The sequence below is a fragment of the Colossoma macropomum genome, unplaced genomic scaffold (assembly GCF_904425465.1).
Source record: "Colossoma macropomum unplaced genomic scaffold, Colossoma_macropomum, whole genome shotgun sequence".
NCBI lineage: Eukaryota > Metazoa > Chordata > Actinopteri > Characiformes > Serrasalmidae > Colossoma > Colossoma macropomum.
This window is the reverse complement of record NW_023494809.1, coordinates 11,067,724-11,084,722: the sequence shown is the minus strand read 5'-3', so window position 1 is coordinate 11,084,722 and position 16,999 is coordinate 11,067,724. Positions and strand designations below refer to the sequence as shown.

Genomic DNA, 16,999 nt, shown 5'->3' with positions numbered 1-16,999 from the left:
GTAGGATTAAATAATTCTTTGTATGGTGAAATGGTTCTTCGTTACTCTAAGTTCGAAAGCTCAAGAATGACAGTCCCACTTCTGACACCATTGTAGTGTTCTCAGAAGAAGCACAAAGAACTCCCCCCTCTCTCAGCTCAGACACACATACACTCAGCTCAGGGGTGGTTCCTAACCCTGCCCTTCACAGTCCTTAGCAAAATGAACCAAGCAAACAATCACTGGAGAACAAATAACCTAAAACCAACATGCACAACATTTCTTGAACTAACTAAAGCGCAGGCATGCTCTGACACCACATTGTTATTTGTCATGTAATGTAATATTCTCTAGCTCAGTGATGAATTTTCTGTCCTTCTTCTGTTTCTGTTTATCAATGTTCTGCATACCCAGCATGCACTGTACAAATGCTACAACACGCCACCCAACAACATCCCCCAATGCCAGTAGAGAAGTGCAGTGATGTAGAGGCTGAGAAATACTGACCACTGATTCAGTTTACTGGCAGTATCATTAGCTATCTGGCTTCCTTTTGCATTAGCCATCTTGCAGGAAAAAAAATTACAATAAAATACAAAAAGTAATTAAACAGTCCCTCCCACCTTTAAAATATATTATTGTAAGGGGAGGGTTTAGGCTTTAAATCAGAAAATCAAGTCACCATGTTCACAACAGACAAAGCAGTGGTTACTTTTTTCATTTTTAGTGTTGTTTTCCACATTTAGTCTTTGATAAAATTATAATCCTCCATGCTGAGGGGAGTTTATGAAGCCTCCAACAACCCCTGTATAAACAGATCCTGCTCTACCACACACACTACACGCCTAATCCACACCCTTATAACCGGTTTGTAATTTGAATTAAAACCGAAAGCAGCCCTCTTAACCAACCTCAGCCGTAACTCGCTGCACTTTAACACACATTGCCAGCTAAGCTGTCTGCTGGTGTCACCAACATACACTGTTTCTCCAGATACAGTAATGCACATGATGAACTAATGAACTTTTTTGGATGAGATGAATGAGATCACCTTCATGCCTCCAAGACTATAGTTGGGGCCTTTCGTTTAAAACTAAAACAACATAAATGGTAAAACATCAACAATTTCAAATATTGAATAAGGTTTACTTCTTTTGTTATAAGAATTTTTCTTGTTCTTAAAGGGGAACTCCACAATTTTTTCAAATTTTTGCATAATTAAATGGTTAAAATGTCAACAAAGTCATTCAGAGTGGTTTAGTGTGAAACGCTTCGCTCTAGAGAAACTTACTGAGTCAGAATTGTTCACAGTGGTGGTTATAGGAACGACATCCACCTCTAAAAGCTCTCTCACTGACAGTTATTACATGAAATAGTTATGAATATGCTGCCTGATCTCTAAAACATTGTTTTATGATAGTTCTGTTATAAAGTTTTGGTCTAAAACATATTTTAATCTATTAATGGTGGAGGGATAGAAGAAGGCTGTTCTGAGGCAAATAGTCCCCAAAGAAAATGTTTTTTTTTATTTTTTAGATTGATCAATTTTACCATCATCAACATGACATATATAAACTCAAAAGATATGTAGGTTCCCTGGTGGTTTTGGATAGTAAATAAAATGACTATATTTGTAGACATCAGGACCCCTGGTTCCTATCACCATCACTGTACATTAATCTGAGTACACAAGTTTCTCTACAAATAAGCCATTTCACATCAAACTACTGTGAATGACTTTGTTTACATCTCAACCACTGAATTATACAGAAATGTTGAAAAATTCCCGTTTAAGAAACTAAAGGCAATAAAGCGCAGACGTTCTGAAAATAATGCAAACGATCCCATTACTGACAGCCGCAGGGTAGTAAACACAAGACCGCTCAACGGTGTGAATATCCTAGAAATATCCTCACCATGTCTTCATGGTGTTTATGATAATGTATATCATTGATAATGTATGTCAGGTCTAATCCACTGCTTGTTTAATAGACCTGAAGTCTCAGTGAGGTGAACGCGTCAGAATGCGTTGCCTAGTAACAGGATGTAAACATTCTGTCGGTAACGTTTTGCAGCGCTGGCTTGGCTAGACGACCTGCTTCGTTCTTCGCTATTAAATAACGAATGCGCTGTTATCCGGACATTACTGAGCGCTTACGATGACTCTTTCAGAGAAGAACACGACCACCTGGAGACGCAGGGACACGTTTCCAAATATTAGAGCGGTAAGTTTACCACTCTAAACTCTAAGAACTCTAACTAACTAGCTACGAGTTCGCTTCCTGCTAATGCAGCAGTTGTGGCCAGATACTAGCTAACTACCTGTTTGCAGTGCAAGCTGGTGTTTTAGTACATCTCTGTACTAAGAAACCTAAGGAGCCTCTAAGGTGATACGACGATTATTTTTTATTTCTTTTATTTTTAATATGTTTCTCATAACTCAGGGCCTTAATATATTAAAACGTGGCCTCAGTATAGTCATTTATAGCCTCAATATATTAATTTATGGCCTCAGTATATTAATTTGTGGCCTCAGAATAGTAATTCATGGCCTCAATATATTAATTTGTGGCATCAGTATATTAATTTGTAGCCTTAATGTAGTAATTTATATCCTCAATATATTAATGTATGGCCTCAGTATATTAATATGTAGTCTCAGCATAGTAATTTGTGGCCTCCGCATAGTAAATTATGGCCTCAGTATATTCATTTGTAGCCTCAATATAGTAATTTATATCCTGAATATATTAATTTATGGCCTCAGTATATTAATTTGTAGCCTTAATATATTAATTTGTGGCCTCAGTATATTAATTTGTAGTCTCAATATAGTAATTTATGGCCTCGGTATATTCATTTGTGGCCTCAGTATATTAATTTGTAGCCTCAATATCGTAATTTGTGGCCTCAATATATTAATTTATGGCCTCACAATAGTAATTTGTGGCCTCAGTAGCCAGTAGCCATTTATGGGCTCAGTTGCAGGGAGAGTTGTTCTCTCTTTCCTCTTAAAGGTGCAAACACCCACCCCCCACAATGAGGTGGAAGCCAATGATGTGGCAGAAATATGGGGCGGCATCTGAGGTGGACAGTCAGATATCAGTAGAGGCTCTGGCCACTTCAGCCACCCCTTTAAAACATGAATCTTTGGCCTCAATATAGTAAATTGTCACCTTGATACAGTAACTCCTGGCATCAAAATAGTAATTTGTGGCCCTGCCTAGTTAAAAAATAATCACCATGCCACTTTAGGGGCTCTGTAGAAACCAAAAGTTCCAAGTGACTAATAATCTTCTTTTCTTCAAAAAGGCAGGGAAAGTCATACCACTAGGCGACAGGGCAAAGGCCTGTCTGCAGGAAATAACACCAAGGGTGAGTTTTCTCTCGCTCTGTGTGCTTTATTAGCCTGTGAATTAGGTTGATGGCGATACACATATGAGCTTTGAAGGCGTCTCTTGGCCCGTTTTTTGGGCATTTTATTAGAAATTCTGTGTGAACTTGTTAGCTTGTTAAAATGGAATTCCACTGATTTTTAACATTTCTGCACAATTAAATCATTAAGATGTACACAAAGTAATTCAGAGTGGTTTGGTGTGAAATGCTTCATTCTAGAGAAACATTCTAGAGAAAGCTCCCTCACAGAAATGTATTACATAAAATTATCACAAACACTCTGCCTGATGTCTGAGACACTGTTTTACTGTAGTTTTGAGATTAGCTTTTGGCAAAACATGTTTCTTTTAATAATTAATGGCAGAGAGGTCAATGCAATGTGTTCTGAGGCAAAATAGTCCCCAATAAAACATTTTTTCCCCAGATTTACTGCTATTTTTATCATTATCAACATTCAATATAAAAACGTGAATGTGTAGGTTCACTGGTGGTTTTGCATAGTACATAAAGTGGCTATATTTGTGTTGTAGTCACTGTGACCCCTGGTTCCTATCACCACCACTGTAAAGAAACCTGAGTCAGTACATTTCTCTACAATGAAGCATTTCACATTAAACCACTCTGAACGACTTTGTTTACATTGTAACAATTTAACTATGCAATTTTTGTAAAATGGGTGGAATTCCCCTTCAAAGCGATGAATGAAATACAAAAGATATTTTGTTTGCTCAAACATGACTCCTAACTTTGCGCTTCCCTGCAGACTGCCACACCTCCAGTGGTTAGGAAATTTCTCAGCAGCACCCGGCCGGAGGCAGGAGTGATCCGGGTGTTCTTTGGAAAAGCGAATGACCCTGATATTGCCAGTACACTAGTCCATGGAATAAGCACAAGACCGTCCATCACTGTAAATACCCTAACCATGTTAATACATTGCTTATGATAAAAGAGGCCATTATAAGAAGTTCTAACTCACTGTTTGTTCTTTTTTTTGTAATATGTTGGCAGTTTTATTCAATATGTGAGAGTCACTACAATGATTAGACTATGAATGTTCATTTTGTTGTTGGTTTACACAGAGTGGATCTGTGATCAACCCACAGCCTAAGACTCGCTACCAGGAGAGGCTTTGTGAGCTTCAGGAGGCCATTTATGACAGCAAACAGAAAGCTCCTCTTGGAAGGTCCCAAGTTAAGGGTCCCGGGCTTCCAGACTGGATTGACCCTGAGAAAACAGCGTTTGGTGTTAAATCGCTTCTCCGTAAGAGTCATAACAGAATCATATCCAGGGCTACTGGGTGGGCAGTATGACAGTACTGTGGTACTGTTATTGTGATAAATTAAGCCACGGTACTGTTTTATGATTTTAAAATGGTTAGTTCCGCTCCTAAAATCTGATTGGCTGAGCTGCGTTCAAAACCATTCCAAAATCCATGATATACGCACACTGACCGCACAACAACTGAATTGTGTATTACTGCACCATGGCACGAAAAAATGGAATAATCTTTGAAGTTTATGCTGCTCACATGGACCGCAGAGTATACTGATAAAGTAAGAACCTGTTTTTTTGTTTAAACTGAGGGTGTAGCAACTTATGTTCTTAACTAGAACTATGCTGTTCAGCGAGCTAGCAGGCTAAAAGATAGCTAACAGCCTAAACAACTCCATCATTAATATCACAGGCTTGAATTAAAGTCCTTATGGTATAATTAACTGTAAAACGACAGTATAAAAGTCTAAAAATGTCACTTGAATGGATTACACGCTTCAAATGTTCATGTTTCAGTCAGGAGTAGCATCAAACCCAAGCTGAATCCCAAACGGCTCTGTACTCCCTAAATAGTGTATGAAAAATAGCTATGAAAGTTTAGAAAGTCTAGCCTCTACAAATAGTGCACTATTTATTGAGTATGGATGTGTCAAATGACTATTTCTTAGCTATATTTTGCACTGTTGGGCTGCAGGATCCAGTATTTAAATTCCAACGTAGTGCACTATGTAGGGAGCAGGGAGCCGTTTGAGATTCAGCCCCAGCACGACGAGGGGAGGGTGCTAAATAAGACTCGTGGTGGTAATTTGGAGACCGAAATGTACTTATAAAGCAATGTTTTAGCATTAAACAGTGCTGTGTTATCATATATTAATTGTTATATGACAAAAAGTTTAGAAATTCATGAAATTACTGCAATTTGCAGCGATGGGCGACCGAACGTTCTTCTTATTCCGTGGTCCATGGTTGCTTGGCAACGATAGCACACTGTAAAGGAATTACATTTCTTGGCGGAATGCTTATGTCAATTATTATTAATAATAACTTAAATTATTTTCTGAAATTGTGTTTTTTATCATATTTTATGTTGGCCACCATTTTATAAAATAAGCCACCTGAGGCCACCCTCGGCTAGTGCCTGCGACCAAATCACAGCCGTGATGTTATTTCGCGATAACACACTCCCTCTTGTGTTCTATTGCTTTAGTATATCGCAGATGTCTTCAGTATTAGAACACTTCAGCTGCATGTGTCATAATGAACATACAGTCAGACCAGTTATTGAGAACCTGTGAACAATAGTCAGTGTAGAGTAACTGTAAAAACTGCATAGTAACAAGTAGCTGACTATTTCAGGCCATTATGACATCATCTAGTTTTATTCATTTATTTATTGTTTTTTCCTTCTGCTCATTGGAATAAAAACACATTTTTGGCATTTTGTCTATTGCAGCTTGTTTGCAAACCTCTGAAATGTGATATATTTTGTGTATCTTCAAAAATGTCATCAAATTTGTGCCATATTGCCTGCACTGTTATATTAAAGGGGCATTTCAGTGATTTTTAAAAACATGTGTATAACTAAATGGTTAAGATGTAAACAAAGTCATTAAGAATCGTTTAATGCCAAATGTGCCATTTTAGAGAAACTGAGTCAGAATTGTTCACAGTGATGGTGATAGGAACCAGACGTCCACCTCTAAAAGCTCCCTCACAGAAAGTTATTAAATGAAATGGCTATGAATACGCTGCCTGATGCCTAAGACGTTGTTTTATGACAGATTTGCGATAAATTTTTAGCCTAAAGCATATTTGTATAATAGCAGATCATTTAAAGTAAACATAGTCCCTTAAGAAAATGTATTTTTTCAGATGCACCACTATTGTATTGTCATCAGCATTACACATAAAACTCAGAAGACACATGGAGGTTTACTGTTGGTTTTGGATAGTAAATAAAAAGGCTATATCTGTGTTGTAGTCATGGTGACCCCTGGTTCTTATCACCACCACTGTAAAGAAATCAGAGTCAGTAAGTTTCTCTACAATGAGCCATTTCACATCAAACCACTCTGTTTGACTCTGTCTACATCTCACTTGTTGAATTAGGCAGAATTTTAGAAAAATCAGTGGAATTCCCCTTTAACTACTGAAGGCTTCATTACTTGGCTTAAACTTCAGGTTCATCTTTTACAGCATCATTACAAATTAATTGTTGTGATGTCCCTCCTTGTTGAATCTCTGCAGCTTGTAACGCTGGCGAGATCATCAATCCCCCCAAAACAGCGGGGCAGGTGGAAAAGGAGGCGCAGGAAGGACATGAGCAGTATGTTCGCTCACATAGCTCCTACTTTGTCGGTAAGAGTTTATCAGCACAGTTCATCAACAGCTAGTGCTGATGCCTCTGTTTTATATTCAGCTATTTTCTGCTTTGTGCTTTGGGTTATATACATGTTTCTGTTTCATGCATTTGATTCTATTTGAGTTATATTTTACCAAAATCTCCTGAAATTTTGATATTTGGGTGTGTTTTTTGTTTGCTATCTCAGGTGAGCGTGTGGATAGAAGATACAACAAGAGTACATACAGTAAGGACAGCAGGTTTGGTGTGTCCACTCCCCATCGCCATGACGGACACAACGTGTTCAGGTCTCTCCATTGGCTCGGCGACATGCAGGCGTAAGCGTCTCATTCGGACTGATGCCTTAAATGAATCAGTGTACTATGATGCATTGATCTGCAGGTGGTGAATATGTTATGTTAGAATAGGGTATGATTTTAATCATATTTAAAGGGGAATTCCAACAATTTTTTAATTTTCTGCCTGCTTCAGTCATCCAGACATAAACCAAGTCATTCAGAGTGGCTTGATGTGAAATTGTGCATTGTGGAGAAACATACTGACTCAGATTTCTTTACAGTGGTGGTGATGGGAACCAGGGGTCACCATGTCTACAACACAAATATAGACATTTTATTTACTATCCAAAACCACCAGTGAACCCACATGTGTCTTCTGAGTTTTTATATGTAATGTTGTCGATGGTAAAATAGTTGTAAATTGTCCAAAATAACATGTTTTCACTGGCTATTATTTTACCTCACAAAGCCTTGTACGACATATATGTGGTGTAGGTAGCATTAGCGATTAGCCATTTGTGAGTTGCTATTTTATTTATGAACGAATGATCCAGCGAGTGAATTTATGTCCACCTTCAAAATGCATCATTAGAAGGGGACTTTTCTAGTCTTTAAACCCGGGACTGATGCGGCGCCACAGTAAGAGGCGAGTAGGCATGTTTACAGCAGATGTAGTGAATTTTTCATTTTGGTCAGAGTGTCTCTTTAAGGCTCTATAGAGTTCTGTGGGAATGGATGTAAACATTTTAGAGTTACACTCTAATTGTGGATAATAATGTATGAAGTTTGAATATTAATAACATCTTCGGTAGAGTTGCAGCCCTCTAGAGCTCAGCCTTTGAGATGTATTTTGGGAGGTATTTAAAGACAGGTCACCAGCTTATTATCAGTACTAGACTTTGTGAAACGAATACAAAAGAATGCAGAGCTTATGGACCCGTTTTTACAGATGTAAAGTTTACGAATGTAACACATTAAAATGAATCTTTATATCCTGAAGGAACTACAGTGCAAAACTTGTCTCAAAGCGATGTGAAGACTTCAGAGAGAGGACACAGCCGCAGATAGGCAAAGTTCATGACCCGTAAGTCCTAATCAACCACATTCAGTATACAGTCGTAAGCAAAGGTTTGAACACCCCGGTCAAATGACAAGTTCTGTTGATCTGAAAATGAGTGAAAATAAGTTTACACATCCTTTACGGAGAACAAACTTAGATATTTTTTACTGCAAATTTGCATTTTTCAGCAAGTGTTTGTGCACAGTTTCTGTCTATTTGCTGAGTTTTACATTTAGGAACAAAAAATAAAACATAAAATGTGTTTAAATGTGCCAAAACTTCACAAAGGCCACATTTTATGTTTCATTTTCCAGCAAAACATGGAATACAGGGCTTTTCAGTGCATCACTTTCGTTTATAATGAGTCACAGGGAAATCATTAGCCTCTACTCATCTGTTCTAGAATTGCAGACACCTTGAGGGTCCCAGCTGACCACACATTTGGAGTTTTGCTGCCTCCAGACAAGTTTGGTAATGTGGATACAGCAATCAATCTAACCAGCTCTGTCTCTGCAACATTAAAGTGATAGTTTAGCAAAAATTATATATGCACAATCCCCCCCCACCATACCCCAAATGTAGTCATGTTTGGTGTCTGAAGTTTGCTTTGTTAGTTTTATGCTGGAGCTATGAGGCTAATATAGCTAACAAGCAATGGAAGCTTATACAGAGTTATTATAAAGGAGGAGGAGACAGTTCACGCTCAATGTTGTGTCTGTTTACAGGGAAAGTCCCACATTTTAATAAAAAGAGCCATTCAGCTTGTTGGTAAAGCAGGAGAATCCACTCTCATTTGTGGAGATTTGCATATGCACAGTAGCCAGAACAAACTGAAACAACATGTTTTTGTGCACTATTTGAGCCAAATTCAATAAATAATTGTGATTTTTTTTTTCAGATTTTATTAGTGTTTAGTAATTAGTAGTGTTGCCAAAAGGGCTGCTAGGTCTACTGACTTTCCTATATGGACTTTGGCTTATACCCCACCAATTAGCATTGTGCAAACTGCGTGCCCAAATTGTCACACATTTGCCTCATACTATCTGAAATAGACTTGCTTATGTGGTTACTGACACTGTATGACTTTAGTCCATTTTATCCATGATGCTAATTGGTGGGGTATAAGCCTCAATTACTTGTTAACTACACTAGCCTTGTGTAACATGTCTTGGCTGAGCAACTGCATTTATGATAAGTGCAAATGTTGATTTTTCACTAAACTATCACTTTGAAATCTCACTGGGAGAGTTTGTGGGGAATGATTTTGGTGTAAAAAAATCTGAGTGCTATAATATTCAGAGTAGGACCGTTCAGTAGTATAGTTCATTATAAGACTGTTCCTCCATACTGAAGAGAGCTTCTGGGACCCTCCAGGTGCAGGTGACCTCCTCCACTCCACCCCACCTTCAGAGCACGTGAGGGGGCAGGACAGGAGGCGTGCTCTGGTCAGCGCCGTACAACAGCACTTGAAGAAGGCCAACTTCCACAACTTTACTTCCCTGCTGCAAGCATTCAGACACTACGACAAGGTCAGAAGCTCCTATTATTGCTAATATTCCACTACAGCAACATACAGTAGTCAGATACCACCCCTCATTTGGGTAATTTCCAGTTTAAACCTCCATTAAGTACAAGTTATTCATTTTATTTATTAATAACTGTGTAGCAACCGTTTGACAACCACTACATACACCATAGCAACCACCTAGAAACCGCTTGGCAACCACTATATATACCATAGCAACTGCCTAGCAACCACTTGGCAACAACTAAGCACACCATAGCAACCACTCAACAATAGCCTAGCAACAGCTTGTCAACCATTATGTATACCATAGCAACCGCCTAGCAACCACTTGGCAACCACTACGTACACCATAGCAACCACTTAGCAACCGCTTGACAACCACTACGTACACCATAGCAACCACCTAGCAACCACTTGGCAACCACTACATGCACCATAGCAACCACTTAGCAACCACTTGGCAACCACTACGTACACCATAGCAACCACCTGGCAACCACTTGGCACATACACCAGAAAATCAGAGAAAATCAAGCTGCTTCAGATCTGAAAAAATCCACAGGTGTTTCTGTCCATCCTTCCACTATGAGAAGACGACTCAGCACTATGAGTCTGAAAGGATGTGTAGCTGTCAAGAAGCCCCACTGAGAAAAGGAGACAGACACATTAAACAAAGAAGCTGAACAATGGACTGACCACCCCAAAGTCCAGACCTCAACACCACTAAATGTGTTTGGGGTTGTGAGTAGCAGAAAATGAAAAACCAACTTCTAAGACTGAACTTTGGAGGGTGTGGAAAATTCTTCTGAACAGAATGGAAGCTGTAATAAATTTAAAGTGAGGACACATTAAATACTGGCAAATATGAAATTATGTTTAGACTGCATTTTGGTATGAATGTTTGCTACTTTAATTGCTGAAACATTCATAACTTGTACTTAATGGCCGTTTTGGCTGTAAATCACTATTACTATAAAAACAAGGGACCGACTCATACATGGCAGCATTGTATGAATGGTCCCTGGTGCAGCTGTGAGCTTTAGCATGATCTGTAAAGTGCCGGCCGCAACCAACGTGTTGAAGCTAGCCATGTCTTGAGTGTTAGCATTTCAGTATCATTTGTGTTAGCATTTTTCACAGGCTTGCTCATGCTATTTTTGCTTGTTTGTGCTGGTGCAGAAAGATCAGGGGAAGATTGATAAGGAGGACCTGCGGGACATGTGCCATCAGTTTAACTTGGACCTGAGCGGTGACGTCCTGGACGGCCTCATGGACTACTGCGATGTCGATAAAGACGGCCTCATCAACTTCCTGGAATTTGCCAACTTTCTTAATTGGAAAGACAAAATGCCCATCAGTAAAGCAGAGCAGAGGATTTTAACAAGAGGTGGTGTTTCAAAGCATTAAGTATTACACAGATACACTGTATATCCAAAAGTATCCAGACAGCCCTTCTAATGAGTGAATTCAGCTACTTAAAGCAGCACTATGTAACATTTCAATTAGAACTAAAAGAATTAGCACTACTGAGTGTGGAGAGAAAAGAACACATTAAATATGGTGACCGTGTGCTGCTGCGAGTCGCCCTGTAAAACCTGAAAGAATAATTTGAAAGTCAGAGGTATCAGGATGGATTTGGCGCTTTTCTGACCACGCCATGCATCTTTACGTATTAATGTCACACACACAGGCTCAAAAAGAAAGTCCAACTTGATGTTTAGGTTTCAAATGATCTCAAAATTAACATTATACTGATATGCTGATGATAGTTGATAATTCACTCACACCCTCGGAACACACCCTTCTCCAAGTTTTGACTGCGTTATCTTCGTATACTCTTTATGTACATTCACAAAGGTCAGACTTATTTGCTTGTGGAGTTCTGATGCACAACCAATGTTACAGAATTTTCTTTCACACATTGAGTGCAATTACATATTTCCACCAGAGAGGTCTCCAAATCCCCAAAACTTACATAGTGATACTTTAAAGAGGTGTTCACACAATATATTTTCAAACTCTTTCTAAAACACTTCTTTTGATTGTCATTAATGAAGCTATCTGCACATAGACTGCAAAGCTCCACTCTAGCCTGTACAGCATGCTTCCTGGTTTTCGTTCACGCGTTTATGTCCATTTTTCCACTAAGCGCCATGAAAAAGTATTATATGTCATTCACAGCAGGCCAGTCAGTTTCGAGGATGATCGCTCTCTAGCCAACAACATGAAGGAACAGCTAGTTTTGGTCATTTAGAACACCTGGAGCGGTACAACACTTAATGCAAAGATAACCACAATCCAAATAAGAAAAAGAGTTTTTTATTTATTTATGCAAATTTTGAACAACGCCAGTCAAATGGCATTTTGTTGAAGTGAAAATAAGTTAACACATTCTTTCTAGGAACAAACTTAAACATGGCATTTTTCTCAAATTACAGTGCACATTTTGTATTTGTATTTATTTGGTAAGTTTAACATATTGGAAAAATGTAAAAATAAAAATATAAAATATGCCATAACCTTTTGCAAATATTACTTTTTATAGCAAGAATGCAATGATATATCAAAAATACAAGATGCCAATTTGGTTATTTAGTGGAGTGATGGAATGTGTTGTTGAAATAGAATGATTGTTTTTTAACTGCTTTGTGCAACTGTCAAGTTGCATAGAAATGATGTTGCATGCAACTTACAGCATGCAACTAGTTTAAATTTTAGTCTAAGACGAGCTTTGGTAAGACATTCTCTCATGTCACTCTATACAACACAGTCATATAGAGATTACATTGAAAAACACTGGACGACCGCTTTAGCAACATCATTCAGAAACTCAAAAAAAGTTCACCACTCCAGCATTGAGTAGTGGGGGCTTCTGCACCCAGTGATGGCTTTAACTTTCCATTCGTCCCACCCCCCAGGACGCAATGCTAGTAGTGCCCCAGCCAACATCCAGAGAGTGGAGCTCCAGAGATCAGACTCAGAGAAGCAGGCCTGGTCAGAAAGCCTGGCCAGGCCTGAAGACCTGGAGCCTGTGGAGGTGTGGAGCACCCTAAAGACCCCCAGAACACTCTGCAGGTCGAGAGCAGAGAGGGATCGCTTCGTCACCTCCTCGTCATTCATCTCCGCTGTCGTGGGTGGGCTTCCCACTACCGGTGAGTCAGATTAACAAGTGGGTTGAACATTAAGACGTGTGAGCGGCAGGTGCAAGGTAGTAGTTTAGTAGATGTTATCTACTGTTTCTTTAGAAGGCTTGAAAAAGTACATGGATGTATCTAGTTTCAATTTTGATATTTATAAATGTTGGTGTGTCCGCATGGGCAGATATGTACGTGAAAAATATCAGATATCAGCCCACAATTCCTATATCAGTGCATCCTTAAATTTTGTTCTAGATGTCCACAACACATGACACAAAAGCCTGCCTCCCACTTATTATTTTTTTTACAAATTATTTTTCATTTCATAATGCGCCAAATGTTCTCAGGGGGTGACAGGTCTGGACTGCAGGCAGGTCAGTTTAGCACCCAGACTCTTTTAATACAGAGCCATGCTGTTGTAATACATGCAGAATGTGGTTTGGCATTGTTTTGCTGAAATAAGCAAGGTCTTCACTGAAAAAGACGTTGTCTGGATGGTAGCATATGTTGCTAAAATATGTATATATTGTTCAGCATTAATGGTGCCTTCACAGATGTGCACATCACCCATACCATGTGCACTAATGCACCCCTAAACCATCATGAATACTGGCTTTTGAACTGTGCACTGATAACAAGCTGAGTGGTCTTTAGCCTGGAGGACACAGTATCCATGATTTCCAAAAAGAATTTCAAATGTTGATTCGTCAGACCACAGGACACTTTTCCACTTCCCCTCAGTCCATTTTAAATGAGCTCGGGCCCAGAGAAGGTGGCAGCATTTCTGGATCCTGTTTATGTACAGTTTCTTCTTTGCATTTTAGAGTTTTAACTTGCATTTGTGGAAGCAGCGACAGTATATTTATATATCATAGACAGTATATTTCAGAAGTGTTTTTGAGCCCATGCAGTGATTTCCTCTACAGAATCATTTCTGTTTTTAATGCAGTGCCGCCTGAGGGCCTGAAAATCATGGCCAACAAATACTGTTTTTTTCCTTGTCCCTTACATACAAAGATTCTCCAGATTCTCTGAATCTTTTAATGTTATTATGTACTGTAGATGATGAAAAACAAAAGTTCTTTGTTATTTTACCTTGAGAAACGTTATTCTTGAATTGTTGCACTGTTTGCTCATGCAGTCTGTCACAGAGTGGTGAAACCCCTCATCTTTACTTCTGAAAGCTGAGATGCTTTTTTATACCCAATCATGTTACTGACCTGTTGTCAATCAACCACCAAGTATTTTTTTTAGCATTACACAACTTTACCAGCCTTTTGTTGCCCCCATCCCAACTTTTTGGAACGTATTGTTGGCATCAAATTCAAAAAGGGCAAATATTTAAAAAAAAAAAATGAAATTTCTCAGTTTCAACATTTGATACATTGTCTTTGTGCTACTTTCTATCAAATATATGGTTTAAATGATTTTCATTTTATTTTTATTTACATTTTGCACAGCGTCCCAACGTTTTTGGAAATGGGACTGTGCGTTGTTAAGTAATTCATAATATTTACATTTTGTATCAACCCAGTTTTTGTTCTGTTTTGATGTAAAGATGATCTTTTTGCAAAACAACTACACTCAGCAATGACTTTTCATTAAATTCAAATCTTAAACCACAGTTGTGGTGTGCGTTGAATGTTTAGAATCTGCATTTTCCACGCAATTCCACTGCTTGTTTCAATGGTGTATGAGCGAAGAGTAACACAAATATATATAATTACAACATGCTTTTGTTATCATCTGTGATAATTGCACCTTCTCAGGGTTAAGAACATTCTTAGAGGTCTGGTCTGGAGTTACTGAAATGCAGCAATCTGTGATTTGGCAGCATTAAGACTAATAAGACTAATAAGAGTCTGTTCCTCCTGCAGGGGGAAAGTGTCAACGTAAATATACATGCTAATTTTTGCTGTGTCAATCTGCCTTTAAAAACATGTTTCTGCATATTTTTTTTAGATTATCGGACGTACGGAGTTCCATCAGTGCGTACGGATCTACCCGCCCCGCGTATCAAGCGCATCAGCGACCGTACAAACTATGGAGACGAGGCCACAGCGTATGACCTGCTGTATCCCACCCTGCACTCACTTTTTGGAGTGCATGAGAAACACTTCTTCTCCCCTCGCAGCAAAGATGAGGTAGAACAACAACATCAGCATCACTTCATACAATGCTATTTAAAAGTGTGAAGTCACTTATCGTATTAATAATTTAAAAAAATATTTAAAGTTATTTGAGAGCAAGAATAACAAATATTCTGTAATTATGTATTTACATTTAACAAATGTAAATAATAAATAATTTTAAAAAATTATGATATTTATATATAAATTTAAGTTATTTACCATTTTTAAATATAAGGTGTTCTAGATATTACTTTTACTATAAGTTTATTCAGGACATTCATTTTATTATTTTTATTATATTGTTCCACATATATATTATTTCATTATTAGCTTCAGTGTAGATGTTATTTTTATTATAACATCCTCACTGATATAGTATATAATTTATATTTTATATTATTTTTGAAACATTTGCTATTATTATTATAATCATATAAATATTTATTGTAATTTGGTCATTCTTTAGGACTAAAATTTTATCTATTATTTGTATTAACTTCATCATTAATATTAATTCTATTATAATTTCATATTAATTTATTATTATTGTTGTTAACCATTCTGGATATTATCTTTATTATAACTTCATCAGGGATATTATTTTTTTCTTCTCTGTAGGTATTATTTTATTATAACTTCAATCTATATATTATTTTTATTATAACTTCTCATCTGCCAGTTGCCTAGTAACAAGAGACCTGCAATATATTTTGGTATATATTCAGCTAAGTGACCGGTATTGACTAGAGATGCGTTATGGGAAATCGTAGTGATTTCAAAATCACTCTAGAATTCCATTTCACTGGCATTCTGGCCTAAATTTAGAGTTTGAATATAATTTTTTGTCATATTATACAGTATTCTGTAGTGCAGCGTTGTGTCCCTGAGCCTCATCAGTTCAATAAAGTTCACAATTTTATATAGTTTTAATGTCTTTGTTTATCAGTGTCCTCACACTACAATACCCAGCATGCTTTATCATGTTCTATCTAGACCCTTTTTGAAAAGGGTTCTTTTTTTGTTACAAGCCTGACATCGCAACAAAGAAGAACCCTTTTGTGTGCTAGAAAGAACCCTTTAATCATGCACAATTTTCCTTACTAAAGAACCCTTGAAGAACCATCTATTATTTTAAGAGTTTACTCAGCATATTTTTCATCAACCTGAAGAACCATTTCACCATGCAAAGAACCATTTAAGCATGGAATGGCTCTATATAGAACTCATGGTTCTACAAATAGAACTTTTGCCTTTGTTAAAGAACACTTGAAGAACCTTCCTTTTTGTGTGTACCTTTTCTGTCTCAGATACTGCAGATTTTCCGGAATGTGGGCCTGCGTGTTTCCGAACAGATGTTTGAGGAGGCCTGGAAGTTAGCATCCATGAGACATCCTGCTGGTGAAGTGTGCGTGGAGAGCTTCCGGAATGTTCTCAGAGAACTACAGGCAAATTAAGAAGAATTAATCTTCATATTTATATATATATATATATATATATATATGTGTGTGTGTGTATGTGTATATATATATATATATATATACATAATATATATATATATATATATATATACATATATACATAAACACACATTAAGTGTCTCCGAACAAATGTTTATCTTTTAGTTTTTATAAAAATGCCACGTCCAATAAAGACTAATAATAGCATCATTAACTCATAACTGATTTCATTTCTCACACTTTTTGGCGCTGAGGCAGAATACAAGCTACGCCAGTTTAACATTTGGCTTCGTGTTTTGTTAATTGCTCGATTTATAAGCTATAAAGCTTCATGTCCACCCACGAGGCACATATTAACAGGCTTTCATTGCTGCTTCCTGAGAGGCTGCATTTACCTT

General features: G+C 37.7%; 1 protein-coding gene across 1 annotated transcript; it reads left to right on the top strand.

Moving 5' to 3' along the window:
* Positions 1-1,997: 1,997 nt before the first annotated feature.
* Positions 1,998-16,598, top strand: efhb (EF-hand domain family, member B). Its single transcript, XM_036558224.1, has 13 exons — positions 1,998-2,204; positions 3,292-3,354; positions 4,139-4,282; positions 4,455-4,635; positions 6,895-7,005; positions 7,197-7,326; positions 8,288-8,371; positions 8,751-8,818; positions 9,722-9,876; positions 11,055-11,262; positions 12,794-13,027; positions 14,975-15,156; positions 16,452-16,598. The coding sequence occupies exons 1-13, from the start codon at positions 2,139-2,141 to the stop codon at positions 16,596-16,598; spliced, it is 1,773 nt and encodes a 590-aa protein (XP_036414117.1). The 5' UTR covers positions 1,998-2,138.
* The last annotated feature ends 401 nt before the right edge of the window (positions 16,599-16,999 follow it).

Excerpts from the sequence above, each read along its gene's own strand:
- efhb (XM_036558224.1), top strand. The coding sequence starts at position 2,139 with ATGACTCTTTCAGAGAAGAACACGACCACCTGGAGACGCAGGGACACG. Across the intron at positions 7,327-8,287 it reads TGGCTCGGCGACATGCAGGC|GAACTACAGTGCAAAACTTG; the intron begins GTAAGCGTCTCA and ends TATATCCTGAAG. Across the intron at positions 11,263-12,793 it reads GCAGAGGATTTTAACAAGAG|GACGCAATGCTAGTAGTGCC; the intron begins GTGGTGTTTCAA and ends CCCACCCCCCAG.